This window comes from Tupaia chinensis, unplaced genomic scaffold, assembly GCF_000334495.1.
Source record: "Tupaia chinensis unplaced genomic scaffold, TupChi_1.0 Scaffold146140_1, whole genome shotgun sequence".
Taxonomy (NCBI): Eukaryota; Metazoa; Chordata; class Mammalia; order Scandentia; family Tupaiidae; genus Tupaia; species Tupaia belangeri.
In genome coordinates this window covers 2,639,387-2,659,285 of record NW_006205995.1, presented here as the reverse complement: position 1 = coordinate 2,659,285, position 19,899 = coordinate 2,639,387, and the positions used below count along the sequence as shown (strand labels likewise).

Sequence of the window (19,899 nt, the reverse complement as noted above, 5' to 3'; positions counted from 1 at the left end):
TGTGTTGCCTTGTCTGTATCTATGAGATACACTACTAAATACAAATAAGCTTTATACTGCTCCCTTCCAAATAAAAATTAAAATTAGTACCTAGGAAACAAACAAAAAGTGGGAAAAAAAGAAAAAAGAAAAAAATTAAAGCATAAAATTTTAGTCAGATGAAAACTTTTCTTATCATGAATATTCAACAATACATGGGGCTATTAGTACATTTATTGGTGTAAAGCTGCGCTGTAATCTCCTGACATCACATAATGATAATCCAACTCAATTCATTTATAAGTACCACAAACAACATTCATGTTCAGATGTTCCTACACAATTTTAAATATATGCAAGAGTTCATGTTTACATTCTGATTTGATATACTGGTCAATAAAATCTTTGGAAAAGTATATAACTTCCAGGTTGTCACTACAGATACTGATAGGAAAAAAGTATTTTAACTTTCCTCACAAAGTAACTTCTCTTGAATGATGAATTAAGTTTCTCCTTTTACATATTTAGGTTATATACCAGTTCACCATGGCTTTCTTCTACTTAACAATGATGTGATAAAACAATGTAAAAAAGAAAAGAAAAAAACTAATATTTTTGCACAATTTGGGCTCTATTTAACAAAAACAAAAACAAAAACAAAAACAAAAACAAAAACAAAAAACAAACCTGGCTCTACCTTTAAATATGGAGCCTGACCCTGATTCATAAATAATGTTCCTCTTAGGAAATGGTCTTCAGCTCAAGCTCAAGCTTTGTATATTCCTGTGAATCGAGAACTAGAACCAGTGATCTCTTTCCCACAGCCTACAAGCCTCTAGTTGGGAGCTAGCGACATCGTTGCTGAACACATTCAACACAGAGGAAGACTCTGGCTGCCGTTTATTTAACCAACAGGCTGAGCGATTTCTTCATTTCCCTAGCCAAATGGCAATAAACCAGCTGCCAATGAAATCTGCATGGACACCTAACTTTGGTTAATGGTATTGCACCAAGTAGGGCTTCATCAGAACAAAGTCACATGAGATCTTCTGCTGTGAAGAGCCCTTTATGAAGTTATAAATACTAACTTTCCATGACCCTTTTTATTCCCTGCTGCAAGGCTGCATCCTACCGGGAGTTTCTGACTAGTTCAATCAGGTCAAAGGAATATTGACCTTTAACTGTGCTGGAGACAGCAAATTTAATTTGCATACACCTTTCTGTATTTTCTAATTTCCTCCTGAAGAAAAAGTGACACAGTAACATTTTTGTGAGGTGTAGGCAAACCAATGATTCAGTAATATTATAACATCAGGCGAATAGAGTTAGTTGATTCTGATTCTTTGGTGGCATTTCCAGGCTGAAGAGTCAAATCTGAAGGCTCATCCTGAGGGAATATAATTTTGTCAGGCGTATAGTCATTCCTCTTCAAATCTATATTCACACCCCCAAAGGGAAAAAAAAAAGAAAGAAAAAGAAAAAGAAGTCAGTATTTCTTAGAAATGGAGAAGAATATCTCCTAAATCAATTTTCCTCCCAACATGTCACATCTATTTTCCACCAGAGTATTATAAACATCACTGTCACAGAATTTATACACATAAAAATGAAGTAATTGATTCATTCAACAAATGATTACCCACTAGGCATGGGTCGGTAACTCATGTGTGGGAATGTAGCAATGAACGACGTGCCAGACAAGGTCCCTGCTCTTACGGAGCGTATAGTCCGGTGGGTGAGGAGAAACGAGCAAATAGAACAATGATAGAACTACTAAGTACTTACAAGTGATTTGAAGAAGAGTGTGATGAGGGCTGGATGGGAAATAGTATGGAGAAACCTTTCTTACAAAAGTCAGAGGAAGTGAAATCTGAGTAACGACCTGAATGTTGAAAAGTGAACTATGAGGACCAGCAGATGGTGTAATGTTTAGATTGGACTCTCACGTAGTCAACTATGGTTGGAGTCCTGGACCCGGAAGGTTAAACTCACATGGGGCATGTGAATACATGCCCAAAATCCCAAGAGGAGAATGGAGAAGGGCAACTGAGGCATGGCCATCCCCATGGAGGAGACCGTTGATTTCTTGCTTTCTGTCTCTGTCTCTCCAGGTAGTGCCTACACCCTGTAGCAAAAATCTCTCTTAAAAAGAAAAGTGAACTATGAAAGCTTTACGAGTGGTCTAGACAGAGGGAAGGTTTACTGAAACATTCAGGAAATGGAGTTGATGTGCTCCAAGAATGGCAAGAGAGATTGCTTATGTGTGAGTCAGAGGAAGGCCAGTGGAAAATGAGGTCAAGCAGCCTAATGGACAAGAATGGCCAACCGTAGCCTCTGGGCTGTCATCTGGCCTACTGCCTGTTTCTGGAAGTAGCTCTATTCCAATGCACTGTGTTTACAGCCTATGGCTCTATCTGCCTCAGTGTAGGATTGGGTATCTATGGTACAGGCCACGTGGGCCACAGAGCTTAGATCGTTGCCCTGTACAGAGCTTGCCAAACCTGGATTTTAGGGATGCAAGCTACAGCAAGAACAAATTACACTGAAGTTCCACTAGAAAGTTTTAAACAGTCTTTAAAAACAATAATAGTCTGATTTATTTTAAGTTAATATTTTGCTGACTATGTGAAGTCCTGTTAAGGGGAAAGGGCAGCATTCTAGATAAATGATGGTAAGAATGAAGGTGGAGAAAAACAGATGAATTTCAGAGAGATTTCAGAATTAGAGTGGACAGAATTTTATGATTTGATTATTAAAGGCAAAAGAAAAGAAGAAACCTATAGAGTTAGATTTGAAGACCAAGCAATTGAATAAATTAATGAGCAATTTCACGGGAAGGAGCGAGATGAAAAACTAGGAGTCCTAGAATAGACATGTTCCTAGAGATCATTTGGATTACTCAAACAGAAAAGTAGGCAACTGGACATAGAGACAGGAGCTCAGGAAAGAAGTCTTTAGTTAAGCTTGGTACAACCAACACACAAATGCAAGTCACTGAAGGAGTTATAGATAGACATGAGAATAGAGGCAGAATCAGTTGAGAATAGTGTTGGAATTAGAAAATTTAATGCAGTAACAGAAAACTCATAACAAATCATAACCATGAATATACTCATACTTTTATCTCCATAGAAAATAGAACTGATACTCAGAACTTGAATTTTTTGTTTGTTTTTGTTCTAGCTTTGCTATAGTGTGTGTGCACTCACTGGAGACAAACAGAAACAGAGACAGAGGGAAAGTGAGAAATCACCCCCCAGGAGGGATGGCCACACCCCAATCCCTTCTCCTCCATTCTCTTAGGATTTTGGGAATGTGCATATATGTACCCAGCATATTTTCAAGCCACCATGTCCAGAACTTACACTGCTCAGCCAGGCACATAAGATCCAGCTGCCTTAACCTCCATGCCACTTGCTGCCTCTGAACTGTTATTATTATTTTTTTATTTTATACATTATTATTTTTTAATTTGCTATTAAGGCATGCATGCTTACCAGACAGAGACAGAGAGAGAGAGAAAGTGAGAAAACAAGTTGCCAGGTCAGAGTCTCAAACTGCAGTTGGCCATGTGGGAGAGTCCAGCACCTTAACCACCACACCACCCGCTAGCTCTGAACTGCTATTTTTAATCAGAGAAATGTCCTATGTTATATGATCCAAATAAATATTTACAACTATATAAATTATTTCTGATACATTTTAAATTTTAGACTATGCCAGTATGGCCTTAGGGAATACATGCTAATTTGCAAGTGTACTGTACATGGAATGGTGAAGAGGTACACAGAACTCAAGGCTTAATTCGGTAGTTAACCAGTAGGTGCAGTGACGAGCAATTCACCTTAACTATATATTGCCTATAAATGTGGGGTCTGGACTAGACTAATTTGATGGTCTCTTCTAGCTCTGAAATCTTGGTTATAATAACTTAAAAAAGCAGATATGCTATTAAAAACTATATTGTAGAGGGTTAGGAGGTGGTATGGTGGTTAAGGCACTGGACTCCATTGGCTGACCATGGTGTGAGTCCTGGACCTGGCAGCTTGGTTTTTTGCTCTCTTGCTCTCTCTCTGGTGAGTGCATACACCCTATAGCAAATTTAAAATAATACTAAATAAAAATTAAAAACAAACCAACAGGGGCAGCCAGCAGATGGTGTAGCGGTTATGTTGCTGGACTCCCGCATGGCTGATAGCAATTGGAGTCCTGGACCCAGTAGCTTGTAACTCATGCCAGGCACATGTGCATGCGTACCCAAGATTCCAGAAGAAAGGAAGAGAAGGGACTGTGGTGTGTCCATTTTCCCTGCAGGGTGATTTCTCACTTTCCTTCTGTCTCTGTCTCTCTCTGATAGTGCAAGTCTCTACAGCAAAATCTCTAAAAAACCAACCAAACTGTATTGTATCCCAAAACAATGAAAAATTATATTGAGCTGTCTGTTAAATTCACCAGTACATAATCCAGTTCTGACTAAAATGGACTAAGCACACGCCACCCTCCTTCTCCCACTTGTTGCAAGTAAAAGCCTTTTAGAGAATACACAAGGCAACTACCTGGGATTTCTGAAAAGGAAATAGTAGACAGAATAGGGAAGGAAATCAGAATTTAAGAGCGACCAGGGTCCACCAGATAATATAACAGTTAAGCTCCTGGACTCTCACATAGTCGCCCACGCAGTCTGAATCCCGACTTGGTGACTTGAAACGCACTCTGGGTATGTATGCATGGGACCAGCAGTTGGCATAATGGCTATGTCACTGGACTCCCATGTAGTCGACCACAGTTTAAGTCCTGGACCCAGTGGCTTAAACTCACGCTGGGCACATGTGCGTGGATGCCCAAGATCCTGAGAGGAGAATGGAGGAGGAGGGATTGCAACATGGCCACCCCCCCCCCCGGGGGGGGTGATTTCTCGCTTTCTTCTCTCTTTCTGGTGTGCACACATGCCCTCCCCCGCCAAAAAAAGAGAAAAGAATCAGAGGCCTTGATTTCTCACTTTCTCTCTCTCTCTGTCCCTCTCTGGTCAAATTAAAATGAATAAATAATTAAAGTTAAATAAACAACTCTTTAAAAAAAAAAAAAAAAAGAATCAGAGACTCAGGGGCTCAGTGACAATATCAAAGCATCTAACATTCTGGTCATGGGAGCCCAGGAAACATAAAAGCCATAACCAGACATATCAGAATCAAATGACTGGAAACCTAAGATAAAGAACAAGTCTTTAAAGCAGGTAGATTAAAATGGCACATCATACGTAGAGAAATAATTCAAATGACTGGAGTTTTCATGAGTAACCAAGGGTCTAAGACAGCAGAACTTTTTTTATTGGGGGGGGGAGAGGTTTTTGCTATAGGGCGCGTGCGCTAGCCAGAAAGACAGAGAGAGAAAGAGAGACAGAAAGCGAGAAATCTCCCCCCGGGGGAATGGCCACGCCGCAATCTCTTCTCCTCCATTCTCCTCTCGGGATCTTGGGCACGCACGCACATGCGCCCAGCATGAGTTTAAGCCACCGGGTCCGGGACTCGAACCGCGGTCGACTATGTGGGAGTCCAGTGACATAGCCGTTATGCCAACTGCTGGTCGCCAGCAGAACATTTTTTAAGTACTGAAAGAAAGAAGTGTCAACCTAGAATGATAGATCCAGTGAAAATATCCTTTAGGCAGGGAGGCAAAATAAATACACTTTTAGATAGGGCTGGTACCATAACAAAGCCATTAAGCTATAGGAACCGGAACCCACACAACCAGCCACGGTTCAAATCTCAATCCTAGAGGATTGAAAAACATTTCTGGGCATGTGCACATGCATGCTCAAAATCCTGACAAGAAGAAATGGAGGAAAAAGGACTGTGCACAAACAGGCTCTGGTTTCTCTCTCTGCCGAGCGCAAGTGCCTTCTAGGGAAAATAAAGACTTAAGACAAAAGAAAGCTAAGAACCACTATTGAAAAACCTAGATTACATAGGACACTAAAGATGAATTAGACAGGACACTAAAATATATTCAAATAATCCAAAAGAAAGTGGTTAGAGAAGAGGAGGGTATCATGCCAGAGACGTTGATCAGGAAACAAAATACCAAGTCTGAATCTTATCAATAATTACATTAAATATGATGTATATAGGGGCCAGCAGGTGGTATGGTGGTTAAGGCGTTGTATATTCCTACATTGCCGACCACAGTTCGAGTCCTGGACCTGGCAGATTGCTTTCTCACCCCCCCCCCAACCCCGTGTCTGTCTCTCTGGTCAAAATTAAAATAAATGAATAAATGAATAAATAAAATTAAACGAATACTTATTAAAAAATAAATAAATATACTGTACCTAAAACAACCATTAAAAGATAGAAATTCTTTGATTTGGGGCCAGCAAGTGGTGTGGAAGTTCTGGTACTGGGTCCACATGGCCAGCTGCACAATTTGAGTCCCGGACCCAGTGGCTTGAAAATCATAGCAGGTACATTTGTGTGCAAGTTCAAAATTCTGAAATCCTAAGAGGAGCCTGGGGAAAAAAGAACTCTGGCATGGCCATCCCTCCCTCTCTGTCTCTGTCTCCATCTGGTGAGTGTTCACACTCTATAGCAAACACTAAAAGCAAGACAAAACAAAAACAAGCAAAAACTAGAAAGCTAAACTAGGTGTTATCTACCAGCAACTTATTTTTAAAAATATGTATTTATTAAAAGAAAAAGAACGAAAATATGATGAAATATGATCAAGATAGCTAGACTGTTGGGAACCAGCAGTTAGCGTAATGGCTATGTCGCTGGACTCCCACGTAGTCGACCGCGGTTTGTGTCCTGGACCCGGTGGCTTAAAACTCACGCCGGGCATGTGTGCGTGCATGCCCAAGATCCCGAGAGGAGAATGGAGGAGAAGGGATTGCGGCGTGACCATCCACCCTGGGGGGTGATTTCTCGCTTTCTGTCTCTATGTCTCTCTCTGTCTGTCTGGCGAGCGCACGCGCCCTACAGTGAAAATCTCTCAAAAAAAAAAAAAAAAAGATAGCTAGACTGTTTAGTAACAGGTAAAATACACTTTGGAAGAAGGAAAATTACCATGGCATTTTATGATGATAGAAGAATTATGGGCTTGGGCTGGTCCTATAGCCTAGTGGTTAAAGGAGTCAGATCCCACATGGCTGATTACGGCTTAAATCTTGCCCTAAGTGGCTTGGAAAACACATCAGACACATATGTGTACATACTCAATCCCAGCAGGACAGAGAAATGGAGGAGAAGGGATTGTGACGTGACTGCACCAACTTGAGGGAGAGTTTTCTTCCTCCCTCCCTCTCTCTCTGACAAGTATAGGTGCTCCCCGGCAATTAAAAACAAAAATCAAAACAAAAAAGAATTAGGGGCTGACTCTGTGGTGCAGCAGTAATATGCTGCTCAAGAGAAGCCAGACCTCACATGGTGACGATGACTCAAACCCTGGGATCAGTCAGCACTGGACAGACCAGCAAGTGCCTCAGACCTGACGGGCTAGAGGAAGAGAAGGGGGCTGCAGCATGACCAGACTTCTGGAAGGTACTCATCTGACTGTCTGCCCTTCCCTCCTCTTACTCATGTGCACATGTGTTTTATCATGAATAAAGAAAAAATCAAATTAAAAAAATTAAACTATCAAGATGACATCAACAATAGTACATGTATATGCACCTATGAACAAAGCTTCAAAATATGAGAAAAAACTGATAGAACTGAAGGCAAACAAACTAATCCACAATTATACCAAAAGAGTACTTTCTACTAACTAATGAACAGGATAGTAAAATCAACAAGGATGTAAAAAAACCTGAATAATGCTATCAACAAGGTTTTCTTTATTATTACTTAAAAAGGCCCAAGTCTGGTGTCTGGACCAACCTGAACATACCAGGTGTGGCTGTACATGGCTGTAATCCTAACTACCTGGGAGACTGGGGCAGGAGCATCAAAGGGCAAGAATCGGCCACAATTATCTGTTTCTCTTCCTTTTCCTCTCTCCTCTTTTTCTTTCTCTCAAAGGGAAAAAAGAAAAAAAATTACAGACTACTACATGCAGTAATAGTAAAATATATATATATATATATATATATATATATTTGAGTGTACATGGAATGCTCAAAAAGGTCTATATCCTTAAAGGTTAAATTTTTTTTAAGGGGCTGGCCCACGGCCTAGAGGTTGAATAAGCCAGATCCTACATGTCTGACAGGGTGGTTTGAGTCCCAGCCCCGGAGGCTTGCGGCACTTGCCAGGTGGACATGCGTGCATGCCTGAGGTCCCAAAAGAACAGAGGTGAAAGAGGGGATTGTGGCATGGTTGTGTTCCACTGTGAGGAGCTTTCTCCCTTTCCTTCTCTTTCTTTAGTGACTATGTATGTCCTCTAGCAAAAGAAAAAAAAAAGCGCCAGCTGTGGTGGTGTGGCGCTCTGTAATGCTGAGCCCAGATGGGAGGGTCCCGAGCTTGTGTGCTAGAGTCTCCTTGTGCATGACAGGCTGGCTGGGTCTGGGAATGGACCGTGCATGAAGGCTTTGTTGGGGATTCCCTTCCCCTTTTCTCTAACAAGCGTAGGTGCTCTCTGGCAATTAAAAATGGTGTATGTGTGTGTGTCTCATGTAAGAAACGGGTAAGTATTTATAAATTAAAATCACACAAAGTATGATCTCTTATATAGTAAATTAAATAAGAAATCCATAACAGAAAGGTATCTGAAACATTTAAAAGTACTTGAGAGCTAAGAAATAAAGAGACAGAGACAGACAGAAAGTGAGAAATCATTCCGTAGGGGAATGGCCATGCCGCAATCCCTTCTCCTCCATTCTTCTCTCAGGATCTTGGGCATGCACACACGCGCGCTCTGCGTGAGTTTAAGCCACCGGATCTGGGACTCAAATCGCTGTCGACTACATGGGAGTCCAGTGACATAGCTATTGCGCCAAATGCTGGTCCTGCTAAGTAAGAAATTTCTAAATAATCCACAAATCAAAGAGGAAATCTCAAAGAGAATTTAGAAATATTTTAGAGTAAATAAAAATGAAAATTGGGACCAGCAGTTTGCGTACTGGCTATGTCGCTGGACTCCCTCGTAGTCAACCGTGGTTTGCTTTCCAGACCCGGTGGCTTAAAATTCACGCTGGTCGTGTGTGCGTGTATGCCCAAGATCCCAAGAGGAGAATGGAGGAGAAGGGACTGCGGTGTGGCCATCCCCCCTGGGCGGTGATTTCTCGCTTTCTGTCTCTGTCTCTGTCTGTCTGGCGAGCACACGCGCCCTATAGCGAAAACCTCTCAAAAAAAAGAAAAGAAAAAATATCTAAATTTATGGGATACAGCTAAAACAATGCTTAGATGAAATACAGTATTACAAGTTCTGTTAGAAAAGAAGATCCAGGGGCCAGCAGGAGGCGAGGTGGTGGGTACTGACTCCCACAGGTCAACTGCGGTTCAAGTCCAGGACCTGGCAACTTAAATATCAAACCAGGCACGTGCACATGCATGCCCCAAATCCCAAGAGAACGGAGAAGGGACTGTGGCATGGCCATCCCCCTCATGGGGTAATTTCTCACTTTCCCTCTTTCTGTCTCTATCAACCACATTTGCCCTATGGCAAAAAACTTAAAAGAAGTAAAGAAGGTTCCCAATCAGTAACTGAAGCTTCTCCCTCAATAAACTAGAAAAAAAAAAAAACAAAAAAAAACAACTAGGGTCAGCCCCATAGCACAGTGGCTAAGTGCTGTATATTGCAGCCGGATCCCACTCAGTTGACTGCAGTTTGAATCATGGTGCCAGAGGCTGGAAAAGCATGCCAGGTACATGAGTGTGCGTGCCCACAATCCTAAAAGGAAGGAGAACTGGAGGAAAAAGGGTTGCACATGACCACACCTCTTTGGGCGAGTGCTCTCTCTCTGTCTCTCTAGTGAGAGCATGTGCCCTCTGACAATTAAAAAAACTAATAATTTTTAAAAAATAAACACAAAAATAAAAAGACTAAACCAATGAAATTGAAAACTGGTTCTTTGAAAGTAGCAATAAAACTAATAAAGCTCTAATCAGACTGATCAAGAAATAAAGAGCAAGGCTGGCAGGTGGCATGAAGGTTAAGGTGGCTGGATCCCACACGGTTCGAATCCTGAAACCAGTGGCTTGAGAATCACGTTGGACACATGTATTTGCATGCCCAAAATTCTGAGAGGAAACTGGAGCCAGCAGATGGCATGGTGGTGAAGGTGCTGGATTTCCACACAATCAACCAAGATTCAAGTCTTGAACCTGGTTTAGACAAGAACATGGGGACCAGCAGGTAGCATGGTGGTTAAGGTGCTGGACACTCCCACACGGCTAATCATGGTTTGAGTCCCAGATTTGATGGCTTACTTTCTCACTTTCCCCCCCCTCTCTCTGGTCAAATTAAAATAAATGAATAAGTAAATAAAATAAAAATAAAAAAACCACCCACATTTGAGTATATGCCCAAAATCCTGGGATGAGAGTGGAGTGGAGGGAACTGAGGAGTGACCACCCCTCCCCCAGTGATTCCTTTCTCTTTCTACCCCTACCTTTGTTTTTCCCTTGCTGTGAATGCACCTACCCTGCAGAAAAACTAGAGAAACAGGGACCAGCAGTTAGCGTAATGGCTATGTCGCTGGACTCCCACGTAGTTGACCGCGGTTTGCACCCCGGACCCGGTGGCTTAAGACTGACGCCGGGCGTGTGTGTGTGCGTGCCCAAGATCCTGAGAGGAGAATGGAGGAGAAGGGATTGCAGCGTGGCCATCCCCCCTGGGGGGTGATTTCTCGCTTTCTATCTCTCTGTCTCTCTCTGTCTTTCTGGCAAGTGCATGCGCCCTATAGCAAAAACCTCTTCAAAAAAGAAAAAAGAAAAAGAAAAACTAGAGAAAGAGCAAAAAAAAATTGTCATGATGAAAGTGAGGATTCACCACAGATCTTGAATCCATTAGAAGGATAATAAGGTACAAATAACTCTATGTCCATAAATCTGATAAATACAGTGGACCAATTCCTTGTAAAATATGAACTACTGAAACTATGAAGAAGATACTGATAGTCTCAATGGTCCTATTAAAGAAAATAAATTCTTAGTTAAAAAACATCTGACAAGTAAAATTTCAGGCCAAGATAGTTTTATTGAATAATTCTATCATATTTAACATATAACACACACACATGTAAATAAAATTTGAAGCTTCTGCTTTAGGGCATGTGTGCTCGCCAGAAAGAGATAAGAGACAGACAGTGAGAGGAAAAGTGAGAAATCACCATCTAGGAGGGACAGTCACACCGCAATCCCTTCTTTTTCGGAAGTGCAGGTGCATTCATGCATGTGCACCCGACATGATTTTCAAGCCACCATGTCCAGGTCTCACACCACAGGCAGCCTTGTGACAGTGCTGCACCTTAAACACAATGTCACCTGCTGACCCCAATTCTATCAGGTATTTACGGTGGGATAATACCAATTTGTACAATTTATTCCCGAAAATAGGAAACTGAAGTGTTGGAAGTGTGAACACTTTCAACTTACTAATTTTTCTGAAAAATCTGCATGTGGGAGGGTGCATGAGATCAGAGAGAGACAGAAAGTGAGAAAGCACCCCCGGAAGGGTGGCCACACTGCACTCCCTTCTCCATTCCCCTCTTGGGATTTTGGGCATGCTCACACACACCCAGAATGTTTTTAAAGCCACCAGGTCCAGGACTTAAACTGTGCAGTCAGCCATGTGAGATCAAGATGCATTATCTACGATGCCACCAGCTGGCTCCCAACTTATTTTGTAAGGTAAGGATTATGCTGACTCCAAGACAGCACAAGTGATAAAAAAATAAAGACCAATAATCTTCATGAACAGGGAAAACCCTCACCAAATATTAGCAAATCGAATCCAGCAATACATTAAATAAAGATACAGATCACAGCAGTGTGGTTTGTTGTAGGAATGCAAGATTGGTTCAATATTAAAAAACCAATTCACATTTTATACTACATGAACCCATTAGAGAAAAGTCACATTATCATATAAAAAAATCCAGAAAAGCATTTGACAAAATTCAATACCCATTTAAGATAAACATTCTCAAGTATAAAGAAATTTCATCCATTTAATAAGGTATATCTACGACCCCCTACTGCTAACATTATCTTGACGGTAAGACTGAAAGTTTTCCCCTTAAGATCAGAAACAAGGCAAGGATGCCCCCCCGCAAAGAATTCTTTAATTTTATTTACTGTTAAATAACGTACTGTAGGGCATATATATTCACGAGAGAGAGAGAGAGAGAGAGAGAGAGGAGATGAGTAGAGTAAAAAGAGAAAGAGAGAAAGTGTGCCACCAGGTCCAGGACTCAAACCATGTTTGGCCACATGGGAGAGTCCAGCATGCCACCTAACCACTATGCCACCTGCTGTCCCCAGGATGTCTACTCTTACTACACCCATTAAATGTTGTAGTGGAAATCCCAGTTGAAAAGTTAAAAAGGGGGGGATGGCAGGTGGCATGATGGTTAAGGAGCTGGACCCCCCAAATGATTGACCACAGTTCGAGCCCCAGACCTGGCAGCTTGCTTTCTCAATTTCCCTCTCTGTCTCTCTCTTCAATTAAAATAATACTGGTGATTATGATGAATAAAATTAAATAATTATTTTTTAAAATAGAAAAGTTAAAAGGAAAAACAAAGGAACAGTGGGGAAGGAAGTAATAAAACTGTCTTTATTTCTACACAGTAAATTCTTTTTTTGAGAGATTTTTGCTATAGGGTGCATTCACTCACTGGAGAAACAGAAAGCTGGAGAAACAGAAACAAGAAGTCACCCCCCCAGGGGGGATGGCCACATGGTAATCCCTTCTCCTCCTGGGATCTTAGGAACATGCCATACGTGCCCAGCGTTAATTTCAAGCCACCGAGTCCAAGACTTGAATCATGATAGGCCACGTGGTAATAACAGCTATACTATCTTTTGGTCCCACTACATAATAATTTCTAAGGAGTCTTATATTTTCTAGGGGCTTTTGAAATAAGGCTAAAAAGTAAGTTAATTAAGGTTATGGAATATAAAGTCAATTTACAAAAAACAAAACAAACAAAAATCAATGCTATTTCTGTATATAGCAATAAACAATTAAAAACCAAAAATTTTAAAAACAACACTATTTACATACCTAATAATGCTTATTATGTGGCTGGCACTGTTCTAAGAACCTCACAAAAACCAACTCCTCTAATCCTAAAAAAAAACAAACAAACCAACAAACAAAAAAAACAAACAAAAAAAACACCTTAATGATGTAGGTCTCTCTGGACCCATTCAGTCTGGCTCCCAGGGTCAAGCTCTTAAATGTCATAATAAGTGAGACTTACAAATAGCTTAAGGGTAAGTCCCAGACATTTGTAATTTTTAAAAACTTCCACAGGGGATTTTGATGTACACCAAAGGGAGAAAAACACTGTTTTTTTTTTGTTTGTTTGTTTGTTTGTTTTTGCTGTAACTTACTATTCAAGAATAATGCTTAATTCTTCAAGTATAAAGATTATGCTCCAAATAGAAGGAGTTTATTTATAATTCCTATTCCTGCTTCACCGAAAACTCTTTTCCCAACTTTTGACCAGGGTAACCTGAAAGTCATTCTCCTTCAGGTGTAGGCAAGTATGTCTGTCCTCCAGGATCGTTTTCTAGCCTTGGATTTTGAGCTGAGCGACCTAACGTGTTTTCTAGCACTTGTTTTCCCCCTTTCTCAGCACTCGGGAGTCCTGTAACTCCCTGCTGATCCTGCCAATATTCAACATTCAACTAAAACCCACAAGGGCAGGGACCATGTCTGCCTGGTTCACTAATACACCATCAGTATTTGGCACAATTTCTGCCATCCTGCACACACATAATACATACATTAGATGAATGACCTTTGTGTTTTTACATGTAATCACAAAAGCTCACAGATCCATTTATAACCAGCAATGTAGATTTGAGAGAGCTGCTGAAACAAGCACAGTTAGAAACCATTAAATCGGGAACCAGCAGTTAGCGTAATGGCTGACTACATAATAATTTCTAAGGAGTCTTATATTTTCTAGGGGCTTTTGAAATAAGGCTAAAAAGTAAGTTAATTAAGGTTATGGAATATAAAGTCAATTTACAAAAAACAAAACAAACAAAAATCAATGCTATTTCTGTATATAGCAATAAACAATTAAAAACCAAAAATTTTAAAAACAACACTATTTACATACCTAATAATGCTTATTATGTGGCTGGCACTGTTCTAAGAACCTCACAAAAACCAACTCCTCTAATCCTAAAAAAAAACAAACAAACCAACAAACAAAAAAAACAAACAAAAAAAACACCTTAATGATGTAGGTCTCTCTGGACCCATTCAGTCTGGCTCCCAGGGTCAAGCTCTTAAATGTCATAATAAGTGAGACTTACAAATAGCTTAAGGGTAAGTCCCAGACATTTGTAATTTTTAAAAACTTCCACAGGGGATTTTGATGTACACCAAAGGGAGAAAAACACTGTTTTTTTTTTGTTTGTTTGTTTGTTTGTTTTTGCTGTAACTTACTATTCAAGAATAATGCTTAATTCTTCAAGTATAAAGATTATGCTCCAAATAGAAGGAGTTTATTTATAATTCCTATTCCTGCTTCACCGAAAACTCTTTTCCCAACTTTTGACCAGGGTAACCTGAAAGTCATTCTCCTTCAGGTGTAGGCAAGTATGTCTGTCCTCCAGGATCGTTTTCTAGCCTTGGATTTTGAGCTGAGCGACCTAACGTGTTTTCTAGCACTTGTTTTCCCCCTTTCTCAGCACTCGGGAGTCCTGTAACTCCCTGCTGATCCTGCCAATATTCAACATTCAACTAAAACCCACAAGGGCAGGGACCATGTCTGCCTGGTTCACTAATACACCATCAGTATTTGGCACAATTTCTGCCATCCTGCACACACATAATACATACATTAGATGAATGACCTTTGTGTTTTTACATGTAATCACAAAAGCTCACAGATCCATTTATAACCAGCAATGTAGATTTGAGAGAGCTGCTGAAACAAGCACAGTTAGAAACCATTAAATCGGGAACCAGCAGTTAGCGTAATGGCTGTGTTGCTGGACTCCCACGTGGTCAACTGTGGTTCGCGTCCTGGACCCGGTGGCTTAAAACTCACACCAGGCGCGTGTGCGCGTGTGCGTGTGTGCCCAAGATCCCAAGAGGAGAATGGAGGAGAAGGGATTGCGGCGTGACCATCCCCCCTGGGGGGTGATTTCTCGCTTTCTGTCTCTATGTCTCTGTCTGTCTGGCGAGCGCACGTGCCCTATAGTGAAAATCTCTCCAAAATAAATAAATAAATAAATAAAAAGAAACCATTAATCAAAGCTCTGAATTTCTGGCCTCATGAGATATTATAGTAACCGAGTTTGCTGACAATTTATATAGTATATTGGGAAAAATTTTACCTGGAAGTTTAAGCTTTCTACAGCAAGAATTGCAGTGATGTTTTGCTCTAAAGTTTTTTATTGCATCTTCTCCTAGATTTGCTGGGCCAAAAACCATATCGCTGGATCTGTGGAATTGGCATAAAGACAAACAAACAAACAAAAAAGGCAGTTCATGAAGCAGAAATGTGAAATTTGGAATTATGAAAACATGCCTTAATGAAATTGTTAAAACTTATTACCTCTTTTCTTCTGCTTTTATCACAGATGGGTCAGTCAAGTTTTCACCGACACCTTTGGATATATAGAGGAGAGACAATTTTTATTATAAAACTGATATGAACACTGACATTTGCATAATAAGGTCAGGAAAGATTTTTATAGCATCATCAATCAATACGATGTTATTCAAACTGTAGTTTTTCTCTCTTCAAATTCTAATACTTTATTTATGACATCAGCATCCCATCAGAATAGACAGCTCCTGTGATATAAACCAGAATTAAATGTCAGAGTTGACAGGTAGCCACAACAGCTCCTGACAGTACTCAGCTTCCAATTCAATAGGGGCAGGGCTGCAAGCAAATACCCCCTTACTTATAAGTTCTGTACAATCTGACCTTGTTTCCCCTTAGCAAAGAACAAATTGGTATATGAAAGCACAATCTATGAGACTTCTGTAAGAAGTGTTTTGGATTCAAGAAATTCACACACATACAACATATTATTGTGCAAAACATTCCGAGAGGAGGAAGACTGAACTTCTTTACTTTTGGCCCTTCCCAGAGGTACGAAACATGTGGCTGAATCTAATAAAATGGTCCGATTTTACAAAAGGAAAAACCAAAATTAAAACATGATAGTACTTTCTACCCAACCAATTAGCAAAGATTAAGAATACTTAATACTGGGACCAGCAGATGGCATCGTTACATCATTGGACCCCCACGTAGTCAACCATGGTTTGAAAACTGGACCAGGTGGCTTAAAACTCACAGATGTGAGATCAGCAGTTGCGTAATGGCTATGTTGCAGAACTCCCATGTAGTCAACCGTGGTTCGAGTCCCAGACCCGGTGGCTTAAACTCATGCTGGGCGCATGTGCATGCATGCCCAAGATCCCGAGAGAATGGAGGAGAAGGGATTGCAGCGTGGCCATCCCCCCTGGGGGGTGATTTCTCGCTTTCTATCTCTCTGTCTCTCTCTCTCTCTCTGGCGAGCGCATGTGCTCTATAGCAAAAACCTCTCCAAAAAAACAAACACACAAACTCTTGGGCGCATATGCATACATGGCTAAGATCTTGTTAGGAAAATGAAGAAGGAACCGTGCTGTGGTCATCCCCCCCAGAGGTGATTTCTTGCTGTCTCTCTGGTAAGCACATGTGTACTACAGCAAAAAATCTCTCAAAAAACTCTCATGCAGGGCGTGTGTGCCCAAAATCCTAAGAGGAGAATGGAGAAGAGACTGCAGCATGACCATCCCCCCAGGAGGTAATTTCTTACTTTCTGTCTGTCTCTCTTTTTCTGGTGAGCACATGCACTCTTTAGCAACAATCTCTTAAAGAAAAAAAAAAAAGAAAGAAAAAGAAAAGAGAATACCTAATACTGGAGAAATAGGAAGTTATATACATTGCTGAGTATGAATTCCCATGACCACTGTTTTCTTTTTAAAAGAATTATTTTATTTAACTTTATATATTTATTTTACTTTGACCAGAAAAAGGGGGGAGGGTGAGAAAGCTGCCAGGTCTGTGACTTGAACCATGGTCAACCATGTGGGAGTCTAGTACCCTTAACCACCACGCCACCTTCCAGCCCCAAATTCCTATGACCTTTCAGGAAAGCAACCTAGCAGTAGTTATTAATTAAAATTGTACACAGCTCTTTTCACTAAGCTAATTTAGGAACTATATCATGGAAATAAAAGCAGCAGCACTTGACTCTGCTATAGCACTAAATATAGCAAAAAATAACCAAACAAAAAACCTTAAAAGAGTGAATGTTTATCAATAGAAGATGTAAACAGATGCTCTGTTCCTCCACACTGCAGACTATCATGCGGCTACTAAAAGAAATGACAGGATCATTAATAATGACCAAAAAGATGTGATTATTGTTAGGTAGAAAAAGCAAGTGAAAAAAAGATACATGATCCCAGAACAGAGAGAGCCAGCTCAACACAACAAAATAAAGTGATGACAAATAAGGGGGAGGAGCAAGCCTCCATTTGGATCTTCACAGGAGGAGAGAAACAGTAGGGATGAGAACTTTGTTCTTTATGTAAGTAGGCCTTCCACATCTAGGGCTTCAAATTTGAGAACAAAGACGGCCACAGCTGGAACCTTAGATGTGAAACCTGTGGACACGGACAGGCGGCCGACTGTAAGAGCCTTGAGCATCTACAGATTTTGGTATCAGTGGGGAATCCTGGAACCAATCCTTGCAGATACTGAGGGAAGATTTTATCTCTTCATCATTTAACTTGTAGTAGTCATCTAGAATTTTCCTAGCTAAAAATACTCAGTGAACATTTTAAATACCTAGAGAAATTCATAGTTACTTTGCTTATTAAAAATAATATATGGAAGACTACAGCTCAAGAATCAGATCCAGTGGCTTGAAAAATCACATGGGGCATGTGTGCCTGCGTGCCCAAGATTCCAGGAGGTGAATGCAGAAGAGATTCGGGAATAGTCATCCCCCTCGGGGGTGATTTCTCACTCCCTCTCACTGTCTAAACTTTCTCTCCAATGAGCACACATGTCCCAGGACAAAAACCTCTAACACGTGTCCTAAGACAAAAACCTCTAAAAAATAATACCATATATGTATTTTTTTATTAAATCAGAACAGATCAGACAGAATTTGTTCACCCTTATTTCCTACATATGCTTGAAAGAAATTAAATGACACATACCAAAGAATATTTTAAATTATTTTATAAATTTAACTACACTGACTTAATATACATCAGAGTTTTCACTATTTATGTCACCTCAATTATTTATATAAAGCAATAAACTACTGAAAATAGGTTTTTTATTGCCAGAGGATATATGCATTTACCAGAGAGATGACAGAATGTGAAGATGGCACCCCGTCAATGGGGTGTGGTCATGCCATGATCCCTTCTTCCTGTTTCTCCTTCCTGTTGGGATACTGGCCACTCATGCACGAGTGCCCAGTGTGTTTTTCAAGCCACTGAGGCAAAGATTTGAATGGCAGATGGCCACGTGGAATCCAGCTCTCTTAATCAAAAGGCTGGATAGAGCTGACAACTTGTTCATTTTAACTTTTCTTTGACCTTGGTGTGAAACTGAGCACAAAGCACTCTAAGCAAAGCTGCCCTCCTGACAGCCATATTTTTCTTTCACATGCATGACAGAGTCTATTAAATTATTTTGAGCGACTTTTCCCTCCCTGTATACCTGCTGTCCCATTCATCAGATACTAGAATCTATTTCCCCTCCCCTTGAATTTGGGATGCCCTTATATGTTGCTTTGACCAATAAAATGTGGTACAAGGGATCTGGCCATTTTTGAGACTAGCCTGCAGTTTCTACTTCTCTCTAGAGAAAGCCAGCTGTCATGTAAGAAGTCTAACAACCCCCAAGCTAGTCAGGGGAATGAGGAATTCAGCTGACAGTAAAACAGAGGCCTAAGATACTTGACTCCAATCAAGTTGGTCAACATTTCCAACCATTTGAGATCTCTGAGGTTGACAGCAAAGATGAGACATCCCCACTATGCCTCATCCAAATTACTGAATCAAAGAACTGTAAGTAAATAAAATGGTTATTTAAAATAATTATTTATTTTATTCCATTTGTTGTTATTATTTTTTAATTTGACCATAGAGAAAGAGAAGAAGAAAGTGAGAAAGGAAGCTGCCAGGTCCAGGACTTGAACTGCAGCGGGCCATGTGGGAATCCAGTGACTTTAACCACCATACCACCTGCCAGCCCCAACGGTTACGGTTTTGGTTTGTTTTTAAAGAATCATTTAACTTAATTTATTCATTTATTTATTTAAATTTGACGAGGACAGAGTAAGAGTGATAGAGAAAGACAGAAAAAGAAAGTGGGAAAGCAAGCTGCCAGGTCTAGGACTTGAACCATGTGGGAGCTGCCCTCCCCCTTTAAATTTTTTTAAAGAATCATTTAATTTAACTTTATTTATTTACTCCCAATGGTTGTTTTAATCCACTGTTTAGATAGTTTAGTTCACAGTAAGAGGTAACATAAACACCAGAAACAATAAAGACACTTGCAGAAATACTAAAGGCTGAACACCTAAGAGTAGAGTCGGAGATCACATGTTTTGGCTTATTTTAACATCTGTATTACCTAAACAAGTAAGACAGCCAGAATTCATGATTCAGAGCCCTAATGGCTATATGCAGTTGTTGTGATTGAAGTTGTTTCTAAAAAGTTATTTAATTTTATTATTATTACTTTTTAATTTGCTACAGGGCATGCAT

At 40.3% G+C, this 19,899-nt stretch overlaps 1 protein-coding gene across 1 annotated transcript in view; it reads right to left on the bottom strand.

The window, feature by feature from the left end:
• Nucleotides 1-281: 281 nt before the first annotated feature.
• TRPM7 (transient receptor potential cation channel subfamily M member 7) overlaps nucleotides 282-19,899 on the bottom strand; it is a 124,419-nt gene continuing 104,801 nt past the window's right edge. Inside the window, exons 38-40 of the mRNA XM_027768405.1 lie at nucleotides 15,662-15,713; nucleotides 15,441-15,547; nucleotides 282-1,413 (exon numbers count right to left, since the gene is read on the bottom strand). Coding sequence (XP_027624206.1) covers nucleotides 1,283-1,413; nucleotides 15,441-15,547; nucleotides 15,662-15,713 — 290 coding nt within the window. The 3' untranslated portion in view covers nucleotides 282-1,282. The remainder of the gene's footprint in view (nucleotides 1,414-15,440; nucleotides 15,548-15,661; nucleotides 15,714-19,899) is intronic.